We start from the raw sequence: 27,169 nt of genomic DNA on the forward strand, positions 1-27,169 counted from the left end.
TATTTCATCTGTGAACACATGGAGCCAGTAGTTGAGCATAGCGGTGAATGAAGAGTGGCAATGAGTGTTGACTGTTGAGGATGGAACATGAAAAAGGGATCCTTATGGACTTAGCCAAGTGAGTCCCTCACCAAACAAGCTCGTGAAAGCTATAAATAAGAAGGGCACAATCCAAGTTGTTTAAGGAATTGACTGCTTTTTACTTAAATAGACATCCAGATCGTATCATTTAAACATGGATGTGGAAAACTGATGATTGCATAGAAAATGTGGTGAGATTAAACAGCTACTTTTCCTTCAATTTCCATCTGGTTGCGACTAAAAACCCAATGACATACCAGCAAAGTGAGATCCCAAATATAACGGAGAATGGTCCACCTCATCCCTTGTACACCCCAATTGTTGTAAAAATGAGAAATCCTTATTCAGATGCCTGAATAGAACACAACCCACAAAAGATTCAAACCAGATGATGATACAAACAAGCTGAAAGCAAAATGGAAATAAATCTGAAACTATAACAGCCACATATAGTAGTAGCAGACAAATGGGCAAGCTTAGGTGCTCATCTCACAAAACCTTATTTAGGCTTAAGGCTTTTAGGCCTCACAATTCTCTTCAGCGCCCTCCTCATACCCTCATCCTCGGCAGTTGCAACCTGGTATTGCTGGTATTTTGACACAATATCATTCATGTTGCTCTCTGCTTCCGTCAGAAAAAACAAAACTTTCCAGAACCTAACAAACGAATATATATATATATATAAAGCAAAAAATTTCCGGAATGCAAAAACGAACATATATAAATCTATGAAAACAAAAAATTAACATTCATAAACTGTTAATTGGATCCAAAAACAACCACAAACATATATGTCTTAATGAATAGAAAAATCTATGAAAAGAATTGAGAAATTTATTTCTCAATTATTCAACATGATGTGTCTATGCTACCACTTGTAGGGATTACCCAAACTACTTGTAGGAATACTTAAACATCAAATCTCATGTTATAATCTATTCAAGATCTCATATTAATAGCTCAACTACAACAAAATCATGTTATAACCCAAAATCTAGATCATATGTTTCAACCTCAAAATTTAGATCATGTTAAATCATCAAGAAAAGTAAATCGGAAGCGTACATGAATCCACTATGATACAGTGGAATAGGGTTTTTTAGTTTTTCATGTTTAAACTTTTCTTCTCCAAAGAAAAAAGAAAAACCTATTTTACTCAATGATGTGATATGAGTAAAATATTTGATTATTTAGATTGAGGACCTCAACGTATTTATATTATAATATATTATATTATTTTGTTTTTAATCCATCATAAAAATAAAATAAAATCAAGTGGTCTATACACATTAAAGCCCACACATAATGAGATGTCCGTCCAATAAATAAATAAAAACTTATCTAATCATTTTAATGGGCTAAACGAAAATAAAAGCTAATAATTTAAAATTAATAAAAACATATGTGGGCCCATTTTAATAATTTCCCAACATGTGACACCTCCCATACACGCACAATTACATGTCATTGTTTATCCACATAACACAATACGATAACCATTAGCTTAGGAATGGCAACGGGGCGGGTTCGGGACGGGTCGCCCCTATCCCAACCCCGCCCCGTTTAGCAAAATCAATTCCCATCCCCGTCCCATTAAAAAAAATAAACGGGGCGGGGCGGGTATGGGAATTTCCCATACCCGCCCCGCCCCGCCCCGCCCCGCTTAGCTTTTTTTTTTTTTTTTTTTTTTTTTTTTTTTTTTTTTTTTTACTTTAAAAATTTTAAATTACATTAAAATAAATATATTTTATAAATAATAAAATTATTATATTTTTTATAACTTATTTTTTAAAAAAATTTATTATTATTTATATATTAAAAATATTAAAATTAAATTTTAAATTAAATTAATTTTAAAATTAAATTAAATTAAATTTTAAAAATAATTTTATATGTAAACGGGGCGGGGCGGGGCGGGGTGGGGCAATACCCGAACCCGCCCCGAACCCGGCCCGGGTTTTAAAAAAAAAAATCCCAAACCCGTCCCAAACCCGTTTAATAAATTTTAACCCCGTCCCATTAGGGGCGGGGCGGGGCGGGTACCCGAAAAAACCCGCCCCGTTGCCATCCCTACATTAGCTCATTTCCTAAGAGGTCATGAGATTCATCGACTAAAATAAAGAAAAAAGCATTTCCAACATATATGATAATCACATTTATGGTTTCAATTAGTAGCTCTAACAATATTTTTTTCATGACCATTTTTCAAAGTAACAATTTTAATAATCCTCATTGTGATCAACAAGAAATCTCAAAAGTTCAAGAAAGTTTCATTGGTTACTTGAATCTTCAGATTCATCATGACCATGAAATGCAATCCCTTGTCTTAAAAGAAATCAAACACAATCAATAGATGCATTTAAATGAATTCAATATTCACTTCGAACTTGGCTTGATTGTTTGGAGAAAATTGTTTCAATATGTTGTCTTTGGTTTAATAAGGCTTCACATTTGCTCCAAGCTTGACTATGAGCATTAAAGGGGACTCCAACATAAATATTGAACTTTTCTTTCTTCTTCCAATTTGAGAACCCTTCACTAACAAATGAATCCTACTAGTTCTCCAATATTTGGTTTGAAAAGATAGCAACATAAACAAAATGCAGCATCTTTTGCTATGCTATACTTCAATCAATTAGCATATTCAGTAAACCAAGCAGTATTGAATCGTCGTGATGTTTCACCAAATCTTAAAGGGGAAATTATATTTTTGATGCTAACATGGACCCTTTTGCAAGTATGCTTTTTGAATTTTATCTCAAACACTAGGATTATAATCCAAAATCAACCTAGGGTCTGCAAAAAGATCCTTTGAGTTGATTTCAATATAACTTTATTTCAAATCTTTATTATTTATTTTTAAAATAGTTGGTGATTCGAATTTTGATTTTCTATTAAAGTATTTCTTCATAGCTGTTTCAAAATTTGATTTATATATTATTAATGATATTGTTAAGCTTCAAAATTAATAATACTAAGAAATAAAAAACTTTTTAATATATTATTTATTTCACAATGACATTTACATAAAAGTTAACTAATGGATTTCATTAATAAAATTTAATAATATATTAATAACATTCAAACAACAATATATTTAATAATAAACTATTTACACAATGTGTTTTTTAAATGCAATTTTATTTTTGTATATTTATCATTATATTGTATAAAAATTATATAAATTAAGTACATAATATTAATATAAATAAAAAGGTAAAAGTCAATACAAATTCTAACAAAAATATATTTCATTCTACAACAAACTCTCATTGTATTAATTTAAGTAAAATATCAATACAAATTCCAACAAAAATATATTCCATTCCACAGCAAACTCTCATGGCATTTTAATCTAATATAAACAAAAATGTAAATGTCAATACAAATTTCAATAAAAATATATTCTAACGTATTCATCATCATAATATATTTAGGGAAATGTTTTGGTGTTTTTAAAAACAGGCTTTTGTTCTAAAAAATAAAAAACTATTTTGTAAACTCCAAAACACTTCTTACATTTTTTTTCCGATATAAAATAGTTTTTTAAAAATTTATTTTAAAACTAGGATGTTTTTTAGATCATATTTTTTGGGAAATATTTTTGTTAAAAAAGAAAAAAAGAAGCCATTCTTTCGTGGTTTAAAAAATGGGATCATTTTTGTAGGATGAAATCATATTTTTATCATTTGAAGACTTATAGTGGAGGATTTGTCTAGGAACACCTCAAAAACTTGAGAACCAAGCTGAATAATATCGCTAACGGTCTTCTCATCTGGCAACAAAAATTCTCAGCTTGCAGTTGTGCAGTTTTGGAAAACCGCACATCATCACGGAACAAAATATCTTTACTATACTTCGAATATTTTCATCAAAATATCTGTAATATAGGTTGCTGACATACATACTGATTTTACTCCTTTGCAGATATGATAAAAATTTGTAACTATAAGACATAAATTTTTTTATATAATTTATTCTTCATATTAAGCTTTATGATGGATTGTAGAATAAAAGTATGTTTGATAATGATTTTAGAAAACGTTTTTAATATTTTTAATACTTTAAAAATTTTATTATTAAAGTGTTAAAAAGACTAAAAACGTTTTATAAAATCACTATCAAACACACTTTAAATCAAAATTATACCCATTTTATAATATTAATATTAACATATATTTTTTCTTATTTAACATTATTATATCATATTTATATTAACTTTTTTAAAAACTCAATTTAATATATATTATTTTTCATTATTTATAAAAATTACATATTTTAAATAATTAGTTTTCCTGAATCATTTATATATATATATATATATATATATATATATATATATATATATATATATATATAAATTTTCAATAATATCCGATGTTCTAGAGATCGAATCATAAACCGATATTTTCTTCGAAGCATATGAATTATGATACGTGGACAAAGAGGTCCTAATCATGATGATGGAACATATCTTTCCTCCTTCTCAAAGCGCAAAACCACACATTACTTCTCCTAATTATATTTTAGTACGTTTTAACACAGAAAACATAAAAATTTTAAAAATGATGACAACAAATTTTAAAAAAGATGACAAAAAATTTAAATTCAAATATGAAACAATATCAAGACAACCAAATTACCTTTTGAATCCTCTTAATAGTGTTTTTAAAAAAAATATTTTTAACAAGTGGACTTGGTGTCGTTGGCACCTCGATGCTCGTGGCCATACAAGTGTTTTTGAAGAAAAAATAGGTGTGGATTGAAATCTCAACAACATTTCTAAAAATGTGAAAAATTTCTTGTAATATTAAAAAAAATTACTTGTAATGTTTTACAAAAAAACATTTAGGTAGGTGTGGAACCCACATTTTACTTGATGCGTTCCCACTCGATGACAAAACTCGTTTTTTGTTTTATTTGATGAAAATTTGATTTTTAGAAAAAGATTTGGAGTCACCACTTATTTTTGTTTTATTTTTTAAGAGAAAATCAAAATAAGAAATAAAAACCTTAAGTGTGACTCTTAAAGGAAAAAAACAAATCTATGAAAAATCGAAGTCGGGTTCGAAAGTCAAGTTACTTATTAAGAAGGTACGGTGGTGAACCGTAACACTCCTCTAAGTCTGTATACGTACGACCTCTACTAAACGAATTGAGGAAATTATGACAATTAATTAATTAATTATGGATACCGAAAAAAATAATCAATGTACAAGCATGATGAAAATTAATATACACAAAAATAATGATGAAATCTAATTACAAGAATATACAAAATAAATGACGAGGAATTATGCAAAATGATTTATTGAACTAAAAAAAATAAAATTAAAAAAATAGTTTTCAAGAAATTCCAAATGATTTTATGAAGAATGATTTTGAATTAATGATTTTAATTTATTTATTTACAAAAAAAAAGTTACAATTTATTTCCTCAATTTCATTTGTATTCAATTTTCAAAAAAAAAAAAAAACATTTACACCTATTGTATCAAAAAAATTTATTACAAAATTTTAATTTGGGCACAAAAATTATTTTTACTTGCTTTTACTAGAAAATAATGAATGAATTTTTACAATTTTATTTACAAAAACATTTAGATTCATTTTCATTTAAAAAAAAAAAGTGATTTTTACAAATTATTTAAAATGACATAACTTTATTTGCAAAATAAATTTTAATTAAAAAGAAAAAAAAATATTTGAATCCTCTATTTTTAAAAAAAACACACACCTTTAATCCTATTTTAATTAAGGAAAAAGAATTTATTTAAAAAAAATTATTTTTGAACAATTTTATTAAAAATTAATTTTTGGGACAACTTTATTTACAAAATAATTTTTGGATAATTTTTATTAAACAAATAAATTTTTGGATGATGTTATGAAAAACTATTTTTCGAATTCTATTAAAAACAACTCTTCTAGATTTTTCTAAATGCATTTTTCTAAATTTTTATAAATAAAAAAACTTTTTTTATTAAAAATAATATTTTAAAATTATAGTTTTATCAAAACACATTTACCGAATTTTTCCTCTCATTTAAACAAAATTTCTAGTTTGTTCGATGTTTGATACTGTACACACTCAATAAATATATACGAACAAATATTTTAAAAAACTAATAAAAATAAAATCAAATAAAAGTGAAAAATAAAATATGTACCAAAATAAACTTACAATAAGCTCCACGTGTCATCAATTCGTACTCAGCTAACAAGATTACAGAATGAGTCTATGCAAAAACAATAATAGCGTAAATGTAAATATCCAAAGATGTACAAAATCCTAAACAAATATTCAAATTTCACATTAGTCCAATAAATTTCAGCAATTAAAAATAGATTCAAATTAACAAATATAACTCAACAAAAATATATCACATATCTTAGGTCCTAACCTAAAGTTTCCAAATTAATAACCGAAATATAAACTCAATTAATCAAACCTAAAACATGATAAATTAAAATAAATCTCATTAGACTTAAATTTAATATCTCATCATTCAAGCACAATTTAACATGCAAACCTAAATCCATAACCAAAATCAATCCAATTTAATATTCAAATCCACATCCAAAATATACTACAATATTACATCATATCCAAATTAAATAATTCAAATGAGTATAACCATATAAATTATCAACTAATTTAGCCCAAATTAACAAATTCCAAATTAAGTCACCAACAATAAATTAGCCCAAATTTCATATTAATTCTCTAATAACAAATTAACCCAAATTTCATATTAATTTACCAACAACAAATTAACATCAATCTCATACTAATTAATAAGGCTCAAATATAAGACCCACAAATAAATATAAATACACGAGCCCAATTTTAACAACAATTATTATTAAAATTAAATAAAAGAAATAGTAGTAGTAATTGACTGTTGAAAAAAAAAATGTGGAAGGGAAGAAAATCCCTGACTGCCGAAAATGACGTCGGCGGCGGTAGCTTGCCGGTGATGACTGAACGACTGTGGATATGGAGATGGGTTTAATGGGAAATAAAAAGAAATGAAAAAGAAAAAAAAATGGAAAAAAGGAAAAATGAGGGGGCGTGTGGCAGTGGGTGTTTGAAGAAAGCAAAAACCTAGAAAAAAAAATGGGAAAGGAAAAATCTAGGAAGGGTTCCCCGGCGGTCTGTGTGGGAGTTGAGGGAGGAGGGAGAAAAAATGAAAAAAAAATATAATAAAAAATAAAAATAAAACTGAAGAGGTGGGATGGGGAGCCAACCACTGCCGCCGTCTTGGAAGAAAGAAGAAAATTGAGAGGAAAAGAAAGGGAATGGAGAAGATGACGGGTGTGTGGTCGGTGCGCCGATGGAGGAGAAAGAAGGCTCTTAGAGGTAAAGCTCAGAATGGAGAAAATGTGGGGAAAACAGCTCATGGGAGTGGGGGCCGCTCGTCTTGGGAAATGCTGCTAGGAGAAAGGTCAAAAAAGAAAAGTGGAGGATGGGAGAGAAAAAATGAGGGAAAAGAAATGAAGGGGAAAAAAAATCGGGGGGGGGGGGGGGAAAGAGAGAGGAGAAAGGAAAGAGAAAAAAGAAAAATAAAAATAAATAATAATAGTAATAATAATAATAAAATAAAAGTAATAGTGATAAAATAAAATAAAATAATATACAAAATAATAAAAGTTATTAAATGGTGAGTGGACAAAAAAAAATAACACATATAATCGGGATTTAAAATTGGGCTCAAAATTAATGTAAAAATAAAATTGGAACAAATTTTAGGGTCTACAGTAGGTTATTCATTTAAAAACACTTTTATTGAAAACACTTGTAGTTCGTTTAACAATTATTTTAGAAAACGTTTTTAATATTTTTAATACTTAAATTTTTTTATCATTTAAGTGTTAAAAATGTTAAAAACATTTTTTAAAATCACTCTCAAACATACTTTTAGAATCCATTTGGTGGTAACTTTAAGGAAGCGATTTTACATCTTTTAATACTTGAAAAATAAAAATTTTCAAGTGATAGAAAGATAAAAATTAATTCTTAGGATTATTACCAAATAGGCTTTTAAACAATATCAAATTAAGGCAATTTTAGAAGCATCTTGTAGCATTTTAAATGAAGAGTACAAACCTCAAACTAATTTACCATCCAAAAAGTGGGAAGCATGGAGCAACATGGTACTTAATACCCACATCTGTTGTATCCTCCGGATTGAACTTATATTCATGTATCCTTCAATAGATTGAAAGGTTAAAAAAATATCAATGCAATTCTAAATTTATAATATGCATATTTGCATGATATTAATATTTATTATCGATTATTATTATTGTTAGAAAAATTAGGTTAATCCAACCCTAGAGGGTGGGGTTGAAAAGGGTGATGGTCTCTTTAAACTAAGTGAATGTAAGAGGCAAATATATGCAAGTATATAATAAAATAATATAAGACAATTTGCATATAAAAGAGTAGGGAAGAGAGAATGCAAACACAAGATTTTGTAGTGGTTCGGCATAACTCGGCCTACATCCACTCTCCTCTACCTTCAATCTCAACCTTGAGGTTCTACTAATTCAAGGCTTCCAAACCAAGTCTTCAAGCAATACAATTAGATTATGGTTCCAATTCACCTTCTTGGACTTTTGGCTCTAAGCACCCTTTACAAACCTCAAGAGATATCTCACTCTTGAATAACCCCTCAAGTGATACCCCACACTTGAGAATCTTACTCTCAAATATATACAAATAATTGATCTCACAAAATCTTAGTACAAAAACTTAAAGCTCAAATGATATAAGAAAATTAGGATTGAATGGTGCACTAAAGATATGCAACTTTTAGAACAATTGTGCACTCAAAACACTCTTTCAAGACTCAAATATATTAAACAAAGGTTTGGGAAGGTTAAGCTCATGAAACAATGAAGATTATAACTTTTTTATAGAAAAAAAAAAGTTAAACTAGCCGTTGGGGTTCGACCGGTTGAGATGGGGGTCAATCGGTTGACTATTAATTTACTATTATTAATTTTCATTTTTCCTTTCTTATTTCCTTACATTAGGTCTATTTATACTTTATTTTGTGTTATACCTATTGGAGTGAGAGTTTATAATAAGAAGTCTTAGATATTTTTTTTTCTCCCATTTTCTCTTTAAATCTTTTTTAATTTCGCAAATATAAAATCGAGGTGGGAGGATTGGAGATTATAAAGATGTTTTGGTTTTACAATATTATGGTATGTTTCAATTCTCCACTAATGAGGAGATTCCTGATAGTGCTCATCTTAGTACTTTTTAAATAAAAAGAAATTGCAACGAAGGTGGAACATTTTGGAGAAGAATCCGAAGAATAACTTTATGAAGTTGAAGTAAGGTGTAAAGGAATTCAAGGTCTAATTGAGATTGAGAATCCTAATTAGGGGAAGTTAAAGATTTTGAAAGTTAGAGATATTGATATTAAGAAAACAACTGGATCATGTTTTAATCATCTCATTTGAAAACCAATTGATGTTTTATGAGGGTAGGTCAAATCTTTTATAACATTTGACATCACACCCTAAAGGTTGTAAGGATGAATTTGGAATGCTTTAAAAATTTTGAAAATTAGAAATATTGATATTGAGAAAACAAATGGATCGGGTTTTGACCATCTCATTTGAAAACCAATTGGTGTTTTATGAGGGTAGATCAAACCTTTTATGACATTCGATATCATACCCTAAAGGCTGTAAGGATGGACTTGAAATATTTAGCTTTGATTTGACAATAAAGATCTAATGTTACCAAAAAACAAGAAGAAAAAAAATTATCAAAGACCAAAAAAAGATAAAGAATGTTGAAGGTTGCAAAAGATGTTAATAGGTAGCAAAACATATCATTCCAATAGCATACAACGCCTCCTACATGCGACTGAATATTCAAACATAATCATATAAGAGGACACTAAAATCAATTGATATGTACAGGAGATTTATCAAACATAATCTTAGAACATATAGGAAGGATAACCCCAAACAAATATACTAATAGAAGAAGCTCAAGGACCTCCACATCAAACTCCCCATTGGAAATAAATTTGAGAAAGGCTCTGAATTTCGAATCTTTACTTTATTTTAAGATAAAATAAAAATGTTAATATAAAAATAATAAAACAAAAGTGTTTGTCAAATTTTAGATTAAAAATATATATTTTTTTAGAATTTATTCCGAAAACGAGATAATTTTTTAAAATATATTTAGAGTGTTTTCATGTATTTTTGGTCTAAAAAAACAAAAAATATGAATTGATAATTTTTATGTTGCAGATAACAATAATGTTTTCATTGAGAAAATTATTTTTCGCATATGAATTTTTAAACAGGATTTTATACTGTTTTTAAGTATGATATTTGCTAAAAGAGTGCAGAAGTGCATTGAAGTGTATGTTAGGAACATGATGGAATCAAGAAGAAAGGCAGAGAGTCCAAGCCCAATGAAGCCCGTATAATCTTGGGCTAAAAGCCTACATAAGGTTGACTTAAGTTGATAAATTTGAAAGAGGCTCCAGTTTCTTTGGACAGGCTAACATAAGGTTGCCCAAATGAACTTGGACCGGAAGGATAGGATTGAAAACACACAAAAAATTACCAAATATATATATATAATTGTGAACAAAAAAATGTCGTATTTCACCCTTTGAATACTCTCACATTCATTCTAAAATTAAAACTTCTAATAACCATAAAAGTTTAATAAGAGTCAACTACTTAAATATAAAAATTAAGTTAATCACTCAAAATAAAAAATATTTTAATTAATTTTAGAAATTAAATCAAATCAAATTTAGATTTTAGAAGCTTTGTGAAATTGAGTTTCCTTTCAAACAATAGCAAGAGTCCTTGGATTTATGGATCTTTAGTTATGAATCTTTAGTTTGTGAGGATTAAGCTAGTCATAATCCATTTAGGATTTCAATTTTCATTTTCTCAAACTTTTAAGCTTGTGAAAAGCAAACTTTAATCCTACTCCAACTTGGGGTTTTGAAGTTAGAATCAAATACTACAAAGGTTAAATAAAAGGTTAGAGGTTGGGCGAAAAAAAAGAAAAAAAAAAGAAGTGTTAAAAAAATAAAAATGAGCTATTTTTCAAGATTGAAGGTAGTAGAGCCGATTTGGTTTGATGGGCAAGGGAAAGGGAAAAAGGAAAGTCGAAGGGCATATCCACTTGTATGTGTCAATTCTCTATTGATGAGGAGATTGTGACTAGTATCTTTGTTCATCCTAATACTTTCAATCAATAAGAAATTGAAGTAGAAAAATACTCTAGGGAAGAACTTGAAGAAGAATCTTGTAAGGTAAGGCGAAAAGATGTCCAAGGTTTGATTGAGGTTGAGAATCATATTTGGGGGAAACTAGATATCTTCAAAGTTAGAGATATTTATATTGAAAAAACAACTTAACTTTTCAAATGTGAAAAAAATGAAATAGATAAGCAAAAAAAACGCGAACAAGGTATGAAATTACACGAGTAAGGAAAAATAGGACAAAGAATGAATGATTTTAAAACGTTTAACTTTGATTTGACAACAAAGAGTTGATGCTGGGATGAAACGAGAAGAAGAAAAAGCTTTCAAAGAGAAAAAGAACGTTTAGACTCGCAAATGACCTTGATTGATGATGAAATATTATGTAACTAAACTTTTTTTGACTGAATGTTTGAATAGTAATTTAATTTATTTTATTTTATATTTTTTTTATTGAATACTAAAGATGTTATATTGAGAGACCCATAATATTAATAGAGCATGAATATTATAAACATAACAATATTAATATAAATAAAGTATGAGGTCATGTCTGGACTGGAATATTAGTTTAAAAGTATCTAATAAATATTTTGTTTATTCATTAAACTTTGGGTTTTTATATGAGGATTATATATATATATATGTGTGTGTGTAATATCATCCTATATATAAAATTTTAAAATCAAACGAGATTTAATAATTAAAATGATTGTTTGGAAACCATTTCCGAGTTTTTAAAAACATCCTTTTGTTTGTAAAAATAAAAAACTATTTTGTAAACTCCAAAACACTTCTGAAATTTTTTTTCCGATGGAAAAGAGTTTTTTTTAAATTTATTGAAAAACTAGGATGTTTTTTTTAGTTGTTAAAAAAGAAAAAAAAAAAAAAAAAGCCATTCTTTCGTGGTTTAAAAAATGGGATCATTTTTGTAGGATGAAATCATATTTTTATCATTTGAAGACTTATAGTGGAGGATTTGTCTTGGAACATGGCATTCTTAGCCCAGTCTCAAGATCAGAAAACACCTCAAAAAACTTGAGAACCATCGCTAACGGTCTTCTCATCTGGCAACAAAAATTCTCAGCTTGCAGTTGTGCAGTTTTGGAAAACCGCACATTATCACGGAACAAAATATCTAATACTATACTTTTAATATTTTCATCAAAATATCTGTAATATAGGGTTACTGATTCTACTCCTTTCCAGATATGATCAATTTTTTTTAACTATTTCTTCTTTATATTTGTTCAAATCCCAATTCCCAAAAATTCCAGAAGAAAAAATAAAAAAAAGGTAAACTATCAAAAAACCAGAGGAGTTATGAACTATACCTTTTTATATGAAACCTTTGTGCGCTTACATTTCCCATCCGATTCGCTAGGGAAGAAGGAGAGCGGCGTGGTAGGACTGGAAACATTCGCACATGTAGGAGCCAAAGACAAGCTTGGATCAATGGCCGATCTCTTCCTCCTAAAGCCCCAAGTCAATGGAAGACGAGACTCAAATTCGAAGATTATGTGAGGAATCTGTAGAAGGATGTCAGCAACCTCTCAACTGAAGAATGAACACGGGGATGGATGACAGAAAAAGAGAGGTAGAGAGCGAGGGCCAGCTGGGAGCGAAATCTTGAAAGTAGTCTTTCTTACCGTTGCAAAATTGCAATCATTATAATACATTTTAAATAATATATAGTAGATTTAGTTACTAAAAACGTTTCTAAGAGGAGGGATTAGAAAGCCAATAAAGCATTGAAAGAAATAACGTTAAATTTTAAATAAATATATTTTTAAAAAACTTTCTTATTTCTTTTTTTTTTTCAGGAAAATATTTAAAAACATTTATAATACCTTATTTCTTTTTTATTTTCTATCTTATTTTTCAAATTATTTAAATAAAATAGAATAAATTTTCTTAATATTTTTTTTCTCTTTTCTTAGTATTTTTCAAGAATCCACCGTATCCTAAATAGTTTTCATTATTTATTTGAGAGTTAGGATAAAGCTAAATTTTGTTTAATCATAAATCTATATATAAATAACTCATTATTTATAATAAATTATATAATTAAAATAAAAAATATAATAATAAATGTGGTAAATTTATAAGAAGTATACTAAAAGTTTTGAAATAAATAATTTATACTCATTTTTTAGTATTTATATTCACCTTTGAAATAGGTAATGATAAAAAAATAGTCATTGAAATAAATAATAATAATAATAATATTTCATTTAAAATGAATTTTAAAATAAATAAAATTTAACTTTTTTTAACACAAAAAAGAGTTTTAAGTCTTTTATTATATGTACACATTTATTATATATTTTTATCAACAAAGTATTCTAAAGTTCTTTAATCATAATTTTTAGGTTTTGCTTAGATTCAATTTATTCAAGTTATAGTTTTAATATTTTATGTAAAAATAAGTACTTATTTTATAGTTTTTAAAATTTATATTAACATTATAAAATCCAAGGAAGTAAAAAAATTTAAATTTTTATACTTTTAGGAAATAATTTAAAGTTATATTTGATTCTAGGAAAATTTGAGAGAAAATACAAGGGGAAAAATAGAAAAAAAAAAGTAAAAAAAAAGAAATACAAAATAAAATTAAAATTGTTAAATTATTTTTATTTGTTACTTGAAACTTATTTTAATTGTTTTAACTTATAAATATAAAAATCAAATAATTTTAAAATATATAAAAATTTTACTAATTTTAATTATATTTAATTTTCTTTGAATTTTTTTTATAATAATCAAATGAGAAAATCATTTTTTTTTCTTTTGAACTAAAGATAACATAAAAATTACAAACTTTTTAATAAGTTTTTGTTCCATAATAAAATACATTATTATTTGTTTCCTTTTAAAAATAAAAGTAAGAAAGTATGTAATGTGAATTTTGATTGCTCTTAAACTTTAAGGAGAGGATGTCACTCTATTTTTACTTTTAAAACTGAAAAATTAATAATTAAAATTTCTGAAAATATATATATAAACAAAAAAGGGAAAGGAAAATTTATTTAAAAAATTAACGGTAAAATTTAGTAAAGAGGAAATTGAGTAGGAGGCTTCATCCTCTTAACATTCCTAGATGGACTCTAATTCTATTTTTATTTCTATTTCTCAAACATAATCAACTTCAAATACCCTCCAAACCAAATCTTCCAAAAATAAAAAAAATAAAAAAATAACAAATTATATTCGCAAATCTTTTAGAAAATAGATATAATCACTTTTTCAGTTTTTCCGGCTGTTCCTGCGTGTTTTGAATGACGCTTAATCTTAAAAACTGAGGCATTCCATTTCACCTCCTGCTTCCGCTTTTCTCTCTCTCGCGCTCCCGCTCTCTCTCTCTCTCTCTCTCTCATCCATTCCCCTTTTTTACTTCTTCAGTCCAGACTTCATCGTTTCTTGTTGATTTTGAGTCACAATCTGCGAATCCTTGGAGCCACAATGAAGAGAAAGAGTTGCAGTCCTTGCGACTCTCTCGAGAGCTTCTTTGATGATAATGAATTGGAGGTTTCTGAAATCCTGATCCAAATTCCCCTCATCATCTTCCAAGCTGAGAATCGCAATCGTCTTTTAGTCCCATGGGGCGTTAGGAAGAGAAGATCTGCCATTGATCCTGACTTATATCCGCCTTCTGTTCCTTCATCGTCGTCGCCTCATCTTCCCGGGACTTGTGTGGGTCCGACTTGTGACGATGATGATCCTCAAGCGAAGGTGGAACCTTCCAGCCCTGCCACGCCTCTCTCCTTCTCCCCCAGCGAAACTGATGGCAAGTCTAAGCGCTCTAAGAAGAGTGTTTCATCTAAAAAGGTATCTTTCACAAATATTTCTGATTTCGAAATCATTCGTTTACTGTGTGGTTTCCGTTTTTTTATTTTCCGATTTTTGTTTTCAGTTCTTGATATTTGAAATACTATGTCTTATTAAGTACCCATGTCCTGTTCCTGTATTCAAGGATTGAAATGTCGAAAAATTTCGGCGATATTTATCCGAAATACCGCTTATCGGCCGACAAAATATTCGTCACCGATTATCGGCCGATGGAAATTTCGGTAATTTTCCAAAATATCACCGAATTTATCGGTATTTTACCGATTTTTCGGGGAATTTCCCGATATTTCCTACCAGTCCAGCCCGCGCACAGGATACAAAATCTGTCCAATTTTTTTTATAAAAAACATAAGATGTTATTTGGTAATTTGCAGGCAAAGGTTGTATTTTTCAACCTGGCTCAAAAATCGTGGATTTAGGGTTCGTGAAATTTAAATCCAATGGCACAAAAGCAAAGAGACCCCTAGAACAGATCCAGAAAACACAGGGAGAAAAAAAAAACAATTTTTTTGGTTTTCCTTGGGGGTTTTGCATGGATTTTCTCGGAAATCAAACGAGGATGAATTTTCCCGGAAATCGAATGTGGGATGGATTTTCTTGGGAATCAAACGGGGGTTGCAAAAAATAAAATAAAAATAATAACATGATTAGATTAGTACCTGCAAGGATTGAGAGTGGCAGAGGAAAATAGGGCCTTTTTAGGGATTCTCTCGTTTGGAGGGCAACTTCAGAAAAGGCTTCTTGATGCCCGAGTGAGAGAATAGGTGGCCCTTTTGATTTTTAGATTTAGTAGAGATAAAAAAAAAAAAAAAAAAAAAATCTGACATCTTTGTGACTACTTTTCTTGTTGTCCAGAAGAAGGAAAATGTCCAGAAGAATGAAAATTTGTTGAAGATGGTTGAGGATTTGACTCATCAGAAGGAGTCGCTAATGACGGTGAGTTTGTTAATCTGAGGGTTTGTTTTTTTCTTGAATTTTTTTTTTTCCAAAAAGGGCATTATCTTTAAATTGTTTCTAATATTTGCTTAAAATTAAATCAGGAAATTGAGAATGTCGAGCGGTTCTACAAGCAGTTGAAAGCTCTCAGCTCAGAATTAAAGGCAAAAAAACAACAGGTACTTTGAAATAAAACCTTCTCCAAACTCTTTTTTTCTTCTACTTTTTTTAAGGTTTTTTTTTCTCCTCCTGTTGAACTTTTCTGAAGTGGGGTCTAAACTAATTTGAATTTTATTTTGGTGATTACAGTTGAATCTTGATACGGCAATCGCCGAAGCCAGAGTGGAGAGCAGAGAGCAAGACTATCATCAACAGCCACTGCCACTCCTCCTTCACGACTCTGCCCCAGCCAGTGCTTTGGTGTCCAACCCTATGGGCCCACGTGTTATACCTGATCTCAACGTCTCCCCGGAGGAGACTCTTGGACCGGAACTAGTTGCGTCGTTGGATCTCAACCTCAGTATTGCTCTGAATGCTGATACCACACAACTGAATAGGGCTGCAGCTGCTCAGGCCAGGAAGAAGAGGCTTCAAATTTACAAAGTGAAGAAACCCAAAGGCGGTTCAAGTCCCTCTATCCTCTCTTTTGGTTAGCGGTTCAAAATTGGTTCTTCTCTTCAATGGAAGTTTTATTTTGCCGGAATTTTGATGATGGATTCAATCTCTGATACAATAGATATACCTTTGTTGTTATATTTCATCTCTTCAACAAATTTAGTAATAAGCAGGATACAAATCAATTTTTTGATGTTAAAATTCTTGAATGTACAGTGACTGTCGCAATGCAACAATTGTAAACTTCTTTTACCATTCAATTATTAATTTTGATGTTGCTCTGCATTTTCATCTGTGCTTGCTTATATATAGAAGACATGGAGCCATAGCAGTTGAGCATAGCGGTGAATGAAGAGTGGCAATGAGTGTTGACTGTTGAGGATGGAATATGAAAAAGGGATCCTTATGGACTTAGCCAAGTGAGTCCCTCACCAAACAAGCTCGTGAAAGCTATAAATAAGAAGGGCACAATCCAAGTTGTTTGAAGAATTGACTGCTTTTACTTAAATAGACATCCATATCGTATCATTTAAATATGGATGTGGAAAACTGATGATTGCATAGAAAATTTGGTGAGATTAAGCAGCTACTTTTCCTTCAATTTCCATCTGGTTTCGACTAAAAACCCAATGACATACCAGCAAAGTGAGAATGGTCCACCTCATCCCTTGTACACCCCAATTGTTGTAAAAATGAGAAATCCTTATTCAGATGCCTGAATAGAAAACAACCCACAAAAGATTCAAACCAGATGATGATACAAACAAGCTGAAAGCAAAATGGAAATAAATCCGAAACTATAACAGCCACATATAGTAGTAGCAGACAAATGGGCAAGCTTAGGTGCTCATCTCACAAAACCTTATTTAGGCTTTAAGGCTTTTAGGCCTCACAATTCTCTTCAGCGCCCTCCTTATACCCTCATCCTCGGCAGTTGCATACTGGTATTGCTGGTATTCTGACACTAAATCATTCATGTTGCTCTCTGCTTCCGTCAGACAAAACAAAACTTTCCAGAACCTAACAAACGAATATATATATATATATAAAACAAAAAATTTCCGGAATGCAAAAACGAATATATATAAATCTATGAAAACAAAAAATTAACGTTCAATAAACTGTTAATTGGATCCAAAAACAACCACAAACATATATGTCTTAATGATCAGAAAAATCTATGAAAAGAATTGAGAAATTTATTTCTCAATGATTCAACATGATGTGTCTATGCTACCACTTGTAGGGATTACCCAAACTACTTGTAGGAATACTTAAACATCAAATCTCATGTTATAATCTATTCAAGATCTCATATTAATTGCTCAACTACAACAAAATCGTGTTATAACCTAAAATCTAGATCATATGTTTCAACCTCAAAATTTAGATCGTGTTAAATCATCAAGAAAAGTAAATCGGAAGCGTACATGAATCCATTATGATACAATGGAATGGGGTTTGTTAGTCTTCCATGTTTAAACTTTTCTTCTCCAAAGAAAAAAAAAATCCTAGTTCACTCGGGATATGAGTAAAATATTTGATTATTTAGATCGAGGACCTCAACGTATTTATATTATTTTATTTTATTTTTAATCCATCATAAAAATAAAATCAAATCAAGTGGTCTATACACATTAAAGCCCACACTTAATGAGATGTCAGTCCAATAAATAAATAAAAACTTATCTAGTCATTTTAATGGGTTAAATGAAAATGAAAGCTAATAATTCACAATTAATAAAAAACACATATAGGTCCACTTTAATAATTTCCCAACATGTGACACCTTCCATACACACTCAATTATATGTCATTGTTTATCCACATAACGCAATAATGCAATACGATAACCATTTGCTCATTTCCTAAGAGGTCATGAGATTCATCAACTGAAATAAAGAAAAAAGCATTTCCAAGATATATGATAATAACATTTATAGTTTCAATTGCAATAGCTCTAACAATATCTTTTTCATGACCATTTTTCAAAGTAACAGTTTTAATAATCCTCATTGTGATCAACAAGAAATCTCAAAAGTTCAAGAAAAGTTTCATTGGTTACTAGAATCTTCAGATTCATCATGACCATGAAATACAATCTCTTGTCTTAAAAGAAATCAAACACAATCAATAGATGCATTTAAATGAATTCAATATTCACTTCGAACTTGGTTTGATTGTTTGGAGAAAATTGTTTCAATATGTTGCCTTTGGTTTAATAAGGCTTCACATTTGCTCCAAGCTTGATTATAAGCATTAAAGAGGACTCCAACATAAATATTGAACTTTTATTTCTTCTTCCAATTTGAGAACCCTTCACTAACAATTGAATCACTGTTTGCTAGTTCTCCAATATTTGGTTTGAAAAGATAGTAACATAAACAAAATGCCGGCATCTTTTGCTATGCTATACTTCAACCAATTAGCATATTTAGGAAACCAAGCAGGATTGAATCGTCGTGATGTTTCACCAAATCTTAAAGGGGAAATTATATTTTTGATGCTAACATGGACCCTTTTGCAAGTATGCTATTCGAACTTTATCTCAGACATTAGGATTATAATCCAAAATCAACCTAGGGTCCCCAAAAAGATCCTCTAAGTTGATTTCAATCTAACTTTGTTTCAAATCTTTATTATTTCTTTTTAAAGTAGTTGGCGATTCGAATTCTGATTTTTTATTAAAGTATTTCTCCATAGTTGTTTCAAAATTTGATTTATATATTATTAATGGTATTGTCAAGCTTCAAAATTAATAATACTAAGAAATGAAAAAACTTTTTAATATATTATTTATTTCACAATGACATTTACATAAAAGTTAACTAATGGATTTCATTAATAAATTTTAATAATATATTAATAACATTCAAACAACAATATATTTAATAATAAACTATTTACACAATGTGTTTTTTAAATGCAATTTTATTTTTGTATATTTATCATTATATTATATAAATTAGGTACACGGTATTAGTATAAATAAAAAGATAAAAGTCAATACAAATTCTAACAAAAATATATTTCATTCTACAACAAACTCTCTCATGGTATGAATTTAAGTAAAATATCAATACAAATTCCAACAAAAATATATTCCATTCCACAACAAACTCTCATGGTATTTTAATCTAATATAAACAAAAATGTAAATGTCAATACAAATTTCAATAAAAATATATTCTAATGTATTCATCATCATAATATATTTAATAATTAAAATGATTGTTTGGGAAATGTTTTTGTTAAAAAAGAAAAGAAAAGAAAAAAAAAGAAGCCAGTCTTTGGTGGTTTAAAAAATGGGATCATTTTTGTAGGATGAAATCATATTTTTATCATTTGAAGACTTATAGTGGAGGATTTGTCTTGGAACATGGCATTCTTAGCCCAGTCTCAAGATCAGAAAACTTCAGAACCAAGCTGAATAATATCGCTAACGGTCTTCTCATTCGGCAACAAAAATTCTCAGCTTGCAGTTGTGCAGTTTTGGAAAACTGCACATTATCACAAAACAAAATATCTATACTATATACTTCGAATATTTTCATCAAAATATCTGTAGTATAGGTTGCTGACATACATACTGATTTTACTCCTTTGCAGAAATGATAACAAATTTTAACTATAAGACATAAATTTTTTTAAATAATTTATTCTTTATACGATGAATTGTAGAATAAGAGTATATTTGATAGTAATTTTAAAAAACGCTTTTAATATTTTTAAAACTTTAAAAATTTTATTATTAAAGTGTTAAAAAGACTAAAAACGTTTTATAAAATCACTATCAAACACACTCTAAATCAAAATTATACCCATTTTGTAATATTAATATTAACATATATTTTTTCTTATTTAACATTATTATATCATATCTATATTAATATATATTATTTTTTATTATTTATAAAAATTATAAATTATAAATAGTTAGTTTTCCTGAATCATTTATATATATATATATAAATTTTCAATAATATCCGATGTTCTAGAGATCGAATCATAAACCGATATTTTTTCTTCGAAGCATATGAATTATGATATGTGGACAAAGAGGTCCTAATCATGATGATAAAACATATCTTTCCTCCTTCTTAAAGTGCAAAACCACACATTACTTCTCCTAATTATATTTTAGTACGTTTTAACACAGACAACATAAAAATTTAAAAAAAGATGACAACAAATTTAAATTCAAATATGAAACAATATCAAGACAACCAAATTACCTTTAGAATCCTCTTGACAGTGTTTTAAAAAAAATATTTTTAACAAGTAGACTTGGTGTCGCTGGCACCTCGATGCTCGTGGCCAAATCTCCGATCACCAGAGGAAGCTTCGGGACAAATTCAATCCTTTGCCCATGAGCTATTGCGAATGAGGGGACAATTAAGGTGGCTATACAAGTGTTTTTGAAGAAAAAATAGGTGTGGACTGAAATCTCAACAACATTCCTAAAAATGTGAAAAATTACTTGTAATATTAAAAAAATTATTTGTAATGTTTTACGAAAAAACATTTAGGTAGGTGTGGACTCTGGATTTTACTTGATGTGTTCCCGCTTGATGTGTTCCCACTCGATGACGAAACTCGTTTTTTGTTTTATTTGGTGAAAATTTGATTTTTAGAAAAATACTTGGAAAAAAACAAAATAAGAAAGAAAAACTCTAAATGTGATTTCTAAAGGAAAAAAACAGGTCTATGAAAAACCGAAGTCGGGTTCGGAGGTCAAGTTACTTATTAGGAAGGTACGGTGGTGAGCCGTCGCGCCCCTTTAAGCCCGTATACGTACGACCTCTATTAAATGAATTGAGAAAATTGTGACAATTAATTAATTAATTAATTATAGATACCAAGAAAAATAATCAATATACAAGTCATGGTGAAAATTAATATATACAAAAATAATTATGAAATTTAATTACAAGAATATATAAAATAAATGACGAAGAATTATGCAAAATGATTGATTGAACTAAAAAAAATAAAATTAAAAAAATAGTTTTCAAGAAATTTCAAATGATTTTATGAAGAATGATTTTAAATTAATGATTTTAATTTATTTATTTAAAAAAAAAAAAAAGTTTCAATTTATTTTCTTAATTTTATTTGTATTCAATTTTCAAAAAAACTATTTACACCTATTGTATCAAAAGAATTTATTACAAAATTTCAATTTAGACACAAAATTATTTTTACTTGTTTTTACTAGAAAATAATGATTTTTTACCATTTTATTTACAAAAGCATTTAGATTCATTTTCATTTAAAAAAAGTGATTTTTACAAATTATTTAAAATGATATAACTTTATTTGCAAAAGAAATTTTAATTAAAAAGAAAAACAAAATTTTAAATCATCTATTTCTAAAAAAAAAACACACATTTAATCCCATTTTAATTAAGGAAAAAGAATTTATTTTTTTAAAAAAATGTTTTTGAACAATTTTATTAAAAATTAATTTTCGCGACAACTTTATTTACAAAACAATTTTTAGATAATTTTTATTAAATAAATAAATTTTTGGATGATGTTATTAAAAACAATTTTTCGAATTCTATTAAAAACAACTCTTCTGGATTTTTCTAAATGCATTTTTCTGAATTTTTATTAAAAATAATATTTTAAAATTATTGTTTTATCAAAACACATTTACTGAATTCTTCCTCTCATTTAAACAAAATTTTTAGTTTGTTCGATGTTTGATTCTGTACACACTCAATAAATATATACAAACAAATATTTATAAAAACTAATAAAAATAAAACCAAATAAAAGTGAAAAATAAAATATATACCAAAATAAACTTACAATAAGTTCCACGTGTCATCAATTCGTACTCAGCTAATAAGATTGGAGAATGAGTCTATACAAAAACAAATATATCGCAAATGTAAATATCCAGAGTACAAAATTGTAAACAAATATTCAAATTTTAAAGTCCAATAAATTTCAACAATTAAAAATGGGCCCAAATTAACAAATATAACCTAATAAAAATATCTCACATATCTTAGATCTTAACCTAAAGTTTCCAAATTAATAGTCAAAATATAAACTTAATTAATCAAACCTAAAACATGATAAATTAAAATAAATCTCATTAGTCCTAAATTTAATATCTCATCATTCAAACCCAATTTAACATGCAAACCTAAATCCAAAACAAAAATTTTTAATATTCAAACTCATATCCAAAATATATTACAATATTACATCATATCCAAATTAAATAATTCAAATGAGTATAACATATAAATTATCAACTAATTTAGCTCAAATTAACAAATTCCAAATTAATTCACCAATAATAAATTAGCCCAAATTTCATATTAATAAGGCTCAAACATAAATACACAAACTCAATTTCAACAACAATTATTATTAAAATTAAATAAAAATAAATAAAGAAAAAAATAGTAATATAATAATAATAACCGACCGTGGAAAAAAAAGGATGGAAGGGGAGGAAATCCCCGACTGCCGAAAATGACGTCGACGGCGGTAGCTCGTCGGTGTGACTGAACGACCGTGGATATGGAGATGGGTTTAACGAGAAATAAAAAGAAATGAAAAAGAAAAAAAAAAAATGGAAGGAAGGAAAAATGAGGGGGTGTGTGGCAGTGGGTGTTCGAAGGGAGCAAAAACCCATAAAAAAAAATGGGAAAGGAAAAATAGGAAGGGTTCCCCGACGGTCTGTGTGGGAGTTGAGGGAGGAGGGAGAAAAAATGAAAAAAAAAATAAAAAAAATGAAGAGTTGGGATGGGGGCCGGCCACTGCCGTCGGCCGTCCTGGAAGAAGCCCCATAAAGAAGAAAATGGAGAGGAAAGAAAGGGAAGGGAGAAGATGACGGGTGTGTGGCCGGTGCGCCGTTGGGGGAGAGAGAAGACTCTTAGGGGTAAAGCTCAAAATGGAACATCTCATGGGGGTGGGGGCCGCTCGTCTTGGGAAGGGGGAAGGGGGAAAGGAAAATAAAAAATAAAAAATGAGAGATGAGATGGTGGCAGATGGTGAGGGTTTTGGGAGGAGAGAAGAGAGAAGAAGTTGGTGGGGGTATGCGAGGAGAGAAGAGAGAAGAAGTTGATGGGGTGGTTGGGGAGTGGGAAGAGAGAGGAGACAATAAAATAATATACAAAATAATAAAAACTATTAAACGGTGAAGGGACAAAAAAAATAACACGGAATTTAAAATTAAACTCAAAATTAATATAAAAATAAAATTAGAACAAAATTTGAAATCTATAATAGGTTATTCATTTAAAAACACTTTTATCGAAAACATTTATATTTCATTTAACAATTATTTTAGAAAGCGTTTTTAATATTTTTAATACTTAAATTTTTTATTATTTAAGTGTTAAAAATGTTAAAAATATTTTTTAAAATCACTCTCAAACATACTTTTAGAATCCATTTGGTGGTAACTTTAAGGAAGCATTTTTACATCTTTTAATACTTGAAAAATAAAAAATTTCAAGTGATAGAAAGATAAAAATTAATTCTTAGGATTATTACCAAACCGGCTTTTAAACGATATCAAATTAAGGCAATTCTAGAAGCATCTTGCAGCATTTTAAAACTGATTTACCATCCAAAAAGTGGGAAGCATGGAGCAACATGGTACTTAATACCCACATATGCTGTATCCTCCGGATTGAACTCCTTGTAAAAAAATTTGAGTAAAGTTTTGGTAAATAAGAATGCTAGGAAATTTCAATTTTATGTTTTTTTTAATAAAAAAATGTTTTCAAAATTATGATTAAAAATATTATTTTAATTTATTTAAAAAAAAAAGATTTTTAAAATATATTTGAGGCATTTTTCTGTTATTTTTACTCTAAAAAAATTAAAACACAAAAAATGATCTAATGATTTTCATATTGCAAATAAGTATAATGTTTCTTCACTGAGAAAATTATTTTAGCTATTTAAATTTTTAAACAGGATTTTATACTGTTTTTAAATATTGGGCTAAAAGCAGTGTTTTGGTGACAGAGAGCCAGCAAAGCAGAGTTTCCAAGCCCAATGGCAACTTGTTTGGGCTAAAAAGCCCATATAATCTTGGGCTAAAAGCCTAAATAAGGTTGAGGATAAATAAATTTGAACTGTTCAAGTATCTTTGTACAAGCTAAAAATAAGGTTGCCTTAATAAACTTCACCCGCTTTAATAGGAGTGAAAACGCAAAAAGAATTAATAAAAAAAAAATATTGTGATTTTTTTTTTTAAATATTGTCTTTCACGAATCTTATTCGAACTATGAGAGAATACTCAAATTCATATTGAAATTAAAACTTCTAATAACTATAAAAAAAATTTAAAAGATCCAACTACTTAAATATAGAAATCAAATCAATCACTCAAAATAAAATTATTTTAATTAAATTTTAGAAATTAAAACAAATTTAAAATTTTAGAAACTTTATATAATTAAGTTTGCTTTCCGACAATAGCAAAAGTACTTTCATTTTTAGATTTTAATGAAATCAGAATCAAATAAAACAACTATTAAATATTGTTAGCGTTGTTTATTTATTCACTCAAAAAAAAAAATTATGAGTTTATGTGTATTTTAAATCAAATATTATCTTTAAAATATTTAATAAGTATTTATTTATTTAATAAATTATGAATTATTATAAAAGGATAGTAAAATCAATTGATATGTACACGAGATTTACCAAACATAATCATAGAACATATATGAGGAGTAACCCCAAACAAATATACAGGTCCTCCACATCAAACTCTCTATTATAAAGAAATTTGAGAAAGGCTTTAAATTTTGAATCTTTACTTTATTTTAAGATAAATTAAAAAATATTTTTAATTTATTCCTACAAAAGGGATAGAAAAAAAAAAGTGTTTGTTAGATTTTAGATTAAAAATATATTTATTTTAGAATTTATTCCTAAAACAAGATAATTTTTTAAAATATATTTAGAGTGTTTTTGGGAAAAAAAAAAAACATAAAAGATGAATTGATAATTAAATATGATATTTGTTGAAATAGTGCAAAAGTTCATTGAATTGTACGTTAGGAGCATGATGGAATCAAAAAGCAAGGCAGAGAGGTTCAAGTCCACTGAAACCGTATAATCTTGTGTTAAAAGCCTTCATAAGAGGTAGTGTTTGTTTTTTAATTGAATATAAAAAATTACAATATTTAATTTTTTTTTATTCAGTTAAAAGTAATTGTTGATATAAACCAATATAACTAAACTAAATCTATTAACAACAAATTCACTTTAATTATCTTAATTGATATCAAAAGGTTATTTTTAGATAAATTAATAAAAAGTTAAATATTTTGACTTTTTTTTATTTAATAAAAAAACAAACACCACTTTAGGTTACTAAAACACAATCTTTGGACAAACCAAAAATAAGGTTACCCGAATAAACTTGAATCGGAATAATAGGATTCAATCACTCAAAAAAAAAAAAAAAAAAAAATATATATATATATATATATTTGTGAAAAAAAAAATTATCATCTTTCACCCATTGAATACTCACATTCATATTAAAATTAAAACTTCTAATGACCATAAAAATTTAGAAATATAATAAGTTAATCACTCAAAATAAAAATATATTTTAATTAAATTTTAGAAATTAATCAAATTTAGATTTAGATTTTAGAAGCTTTGTGAAATTAAGTTTCCTTTCCAACAATAGCAAGAGTCCTTGGATTTATAAATCTTTAGTTTGTGAGGATCAAACTCTAATCATAATCCATTTAAGTTTTCAATTTTCATTTTCTCAAACTCTTAAGCTTGTGAAAAACAAACTTTATTCCTACTCCAACTTGAACTTGGGGTTTTGGAGTTAGAATCAAATACTACAAATGCTAAATAAAAGGTCAGAGGTAGGGCCAAAAAAGAAGAGAAGAGTTGAATAAAAATAAAAATTAACTATTTTTCAAGATTGAAGATAGTAGAGCTGATTTGGTTTGATGGGCAAGGGAAAGGGAAAAGGAAAGTTGAAGGGCAAATCCGTTGGTATGCGTCAATTCTCCACCGATGAGGAGATTGTGGCTAGTATCTCTATTCATTCTAGTACTTTCAATCAAGAAGAAATTGAAGGAGAAGAAGAATACTCTGGAGAAGAATTTGAAGAAGAACCTCGTGAGGTAAGGCGAAAAGGTGTCCAAGGTTTGATTGAGGTTGAGAATCCTAATTGGGGGAAGCCAAATGTCTTGAAAGTTAAAGACATTGATGTTGAAAAAATAACTCAACTTTCCAGGCATGAAAAAAATGAAATAGATAAGCAGAAAAGACATGAACGAGGTATGAAATTACATGAGGAAGGGAAAACAGAACAAGCAAAGAAAGATTTAGAACGTTTAACTTTGATTCGGCAACAAAGAGCTGATACTGCTAAGAAGCGAGAAGAAGAAAAAGCTTTCAAAGAGAAAAAG

At 28.3% G+C, this 27,169-nt stretch overlaps 1 protein-coding gene and 1 long non-coding RNA gene across 3 annotated transcripts; one reads left to right on the forward strand and one right to left on the reverse strand.

Moving 5' to 3' along the window:
• Positions 1 to 84: 84 nt before the first annotated feature.
• Positions 85 to 23,707, reverse strand: LOC117906139. 2 transcript variants are annotated; one of them, XR_004649776.1, is made up of 4 exons: positions 23,191 to 23,707; positions 22,560 to 22,614; positions 20,978 to 21,116; positions 85 to 667 (listed from the first exon to the last, which is right to left on the reverse strand). It is a non-coding gene; the product is annotated as an uncharacterized LOC117906139 (long non-coding RNA). The 2 variants fall into 2 exon arrangements; XR_004649777.1 differs by lacking the exon at positions 20,978 to 21,116.
• On the forward strand, positions 14,695 to 16,994 carry LOC117906137. The gene is made up of 4 exons (XM_034819094.1): positions 14,695 to 15,170; positions 16,047 to 16,127; positions 16,232 to 16,306; positions 16,437 to 16,994. Exons 1-4 carry the CDS (start codon positions 14,805 to 14,807, stop codon positions 16,779 to 16,781), a joined length of 867 nt encoding a protein of 288 aa, XP_034674985.1. The 5' UTR covers positions 14,695 to 14,804; the 3' UTR covers positions 16,782 to 16,994.
• Positions 23,708 to 27,169: the final 3,462 nt, after the last annotated feature.

Source organism: Vitis riparia, chromosome 18 (genome assembly GCF_004353265.1).
Source record: "Vitis riparia cultivar Riparia Gloire de Montpellier isolate 1030 chromosome 18, EGFV_Vit.rip_1.0, whole genome shotgun sequence".
NCBI lineage: Eukaryota > Viridiplantae > Streptophyta > Magnoliopsida > Vitales > Vitaceae > Vitis > Vitis riparia.

Excerpts from the sequence above, each read along its gene's own strand:
- LOC117906137 (XM_034819094.1), top strand. The coding sequence starts at position 14,805 with ATGAAGAGAAAGAGTTGCAGTCCTTGCGACTCTCTCGAGAGCTTCTTT. Across the intron at positions 15,171-16,046 it reads AGAGTGTTTCATCTAAAAAG|AAGAAGGAAAATGTCCAGAA; the intron begins GTATCTTTCACA and ends CTTGTTGTCCAG. Across the intron at positions 16,128-16,231 it reads AGAAGGAGTCGCTAATGACG|GAAATTGAGAATGTCGAGCG; the intron begins GTGAGTTTGTTA and ends AAATTAAATCAG.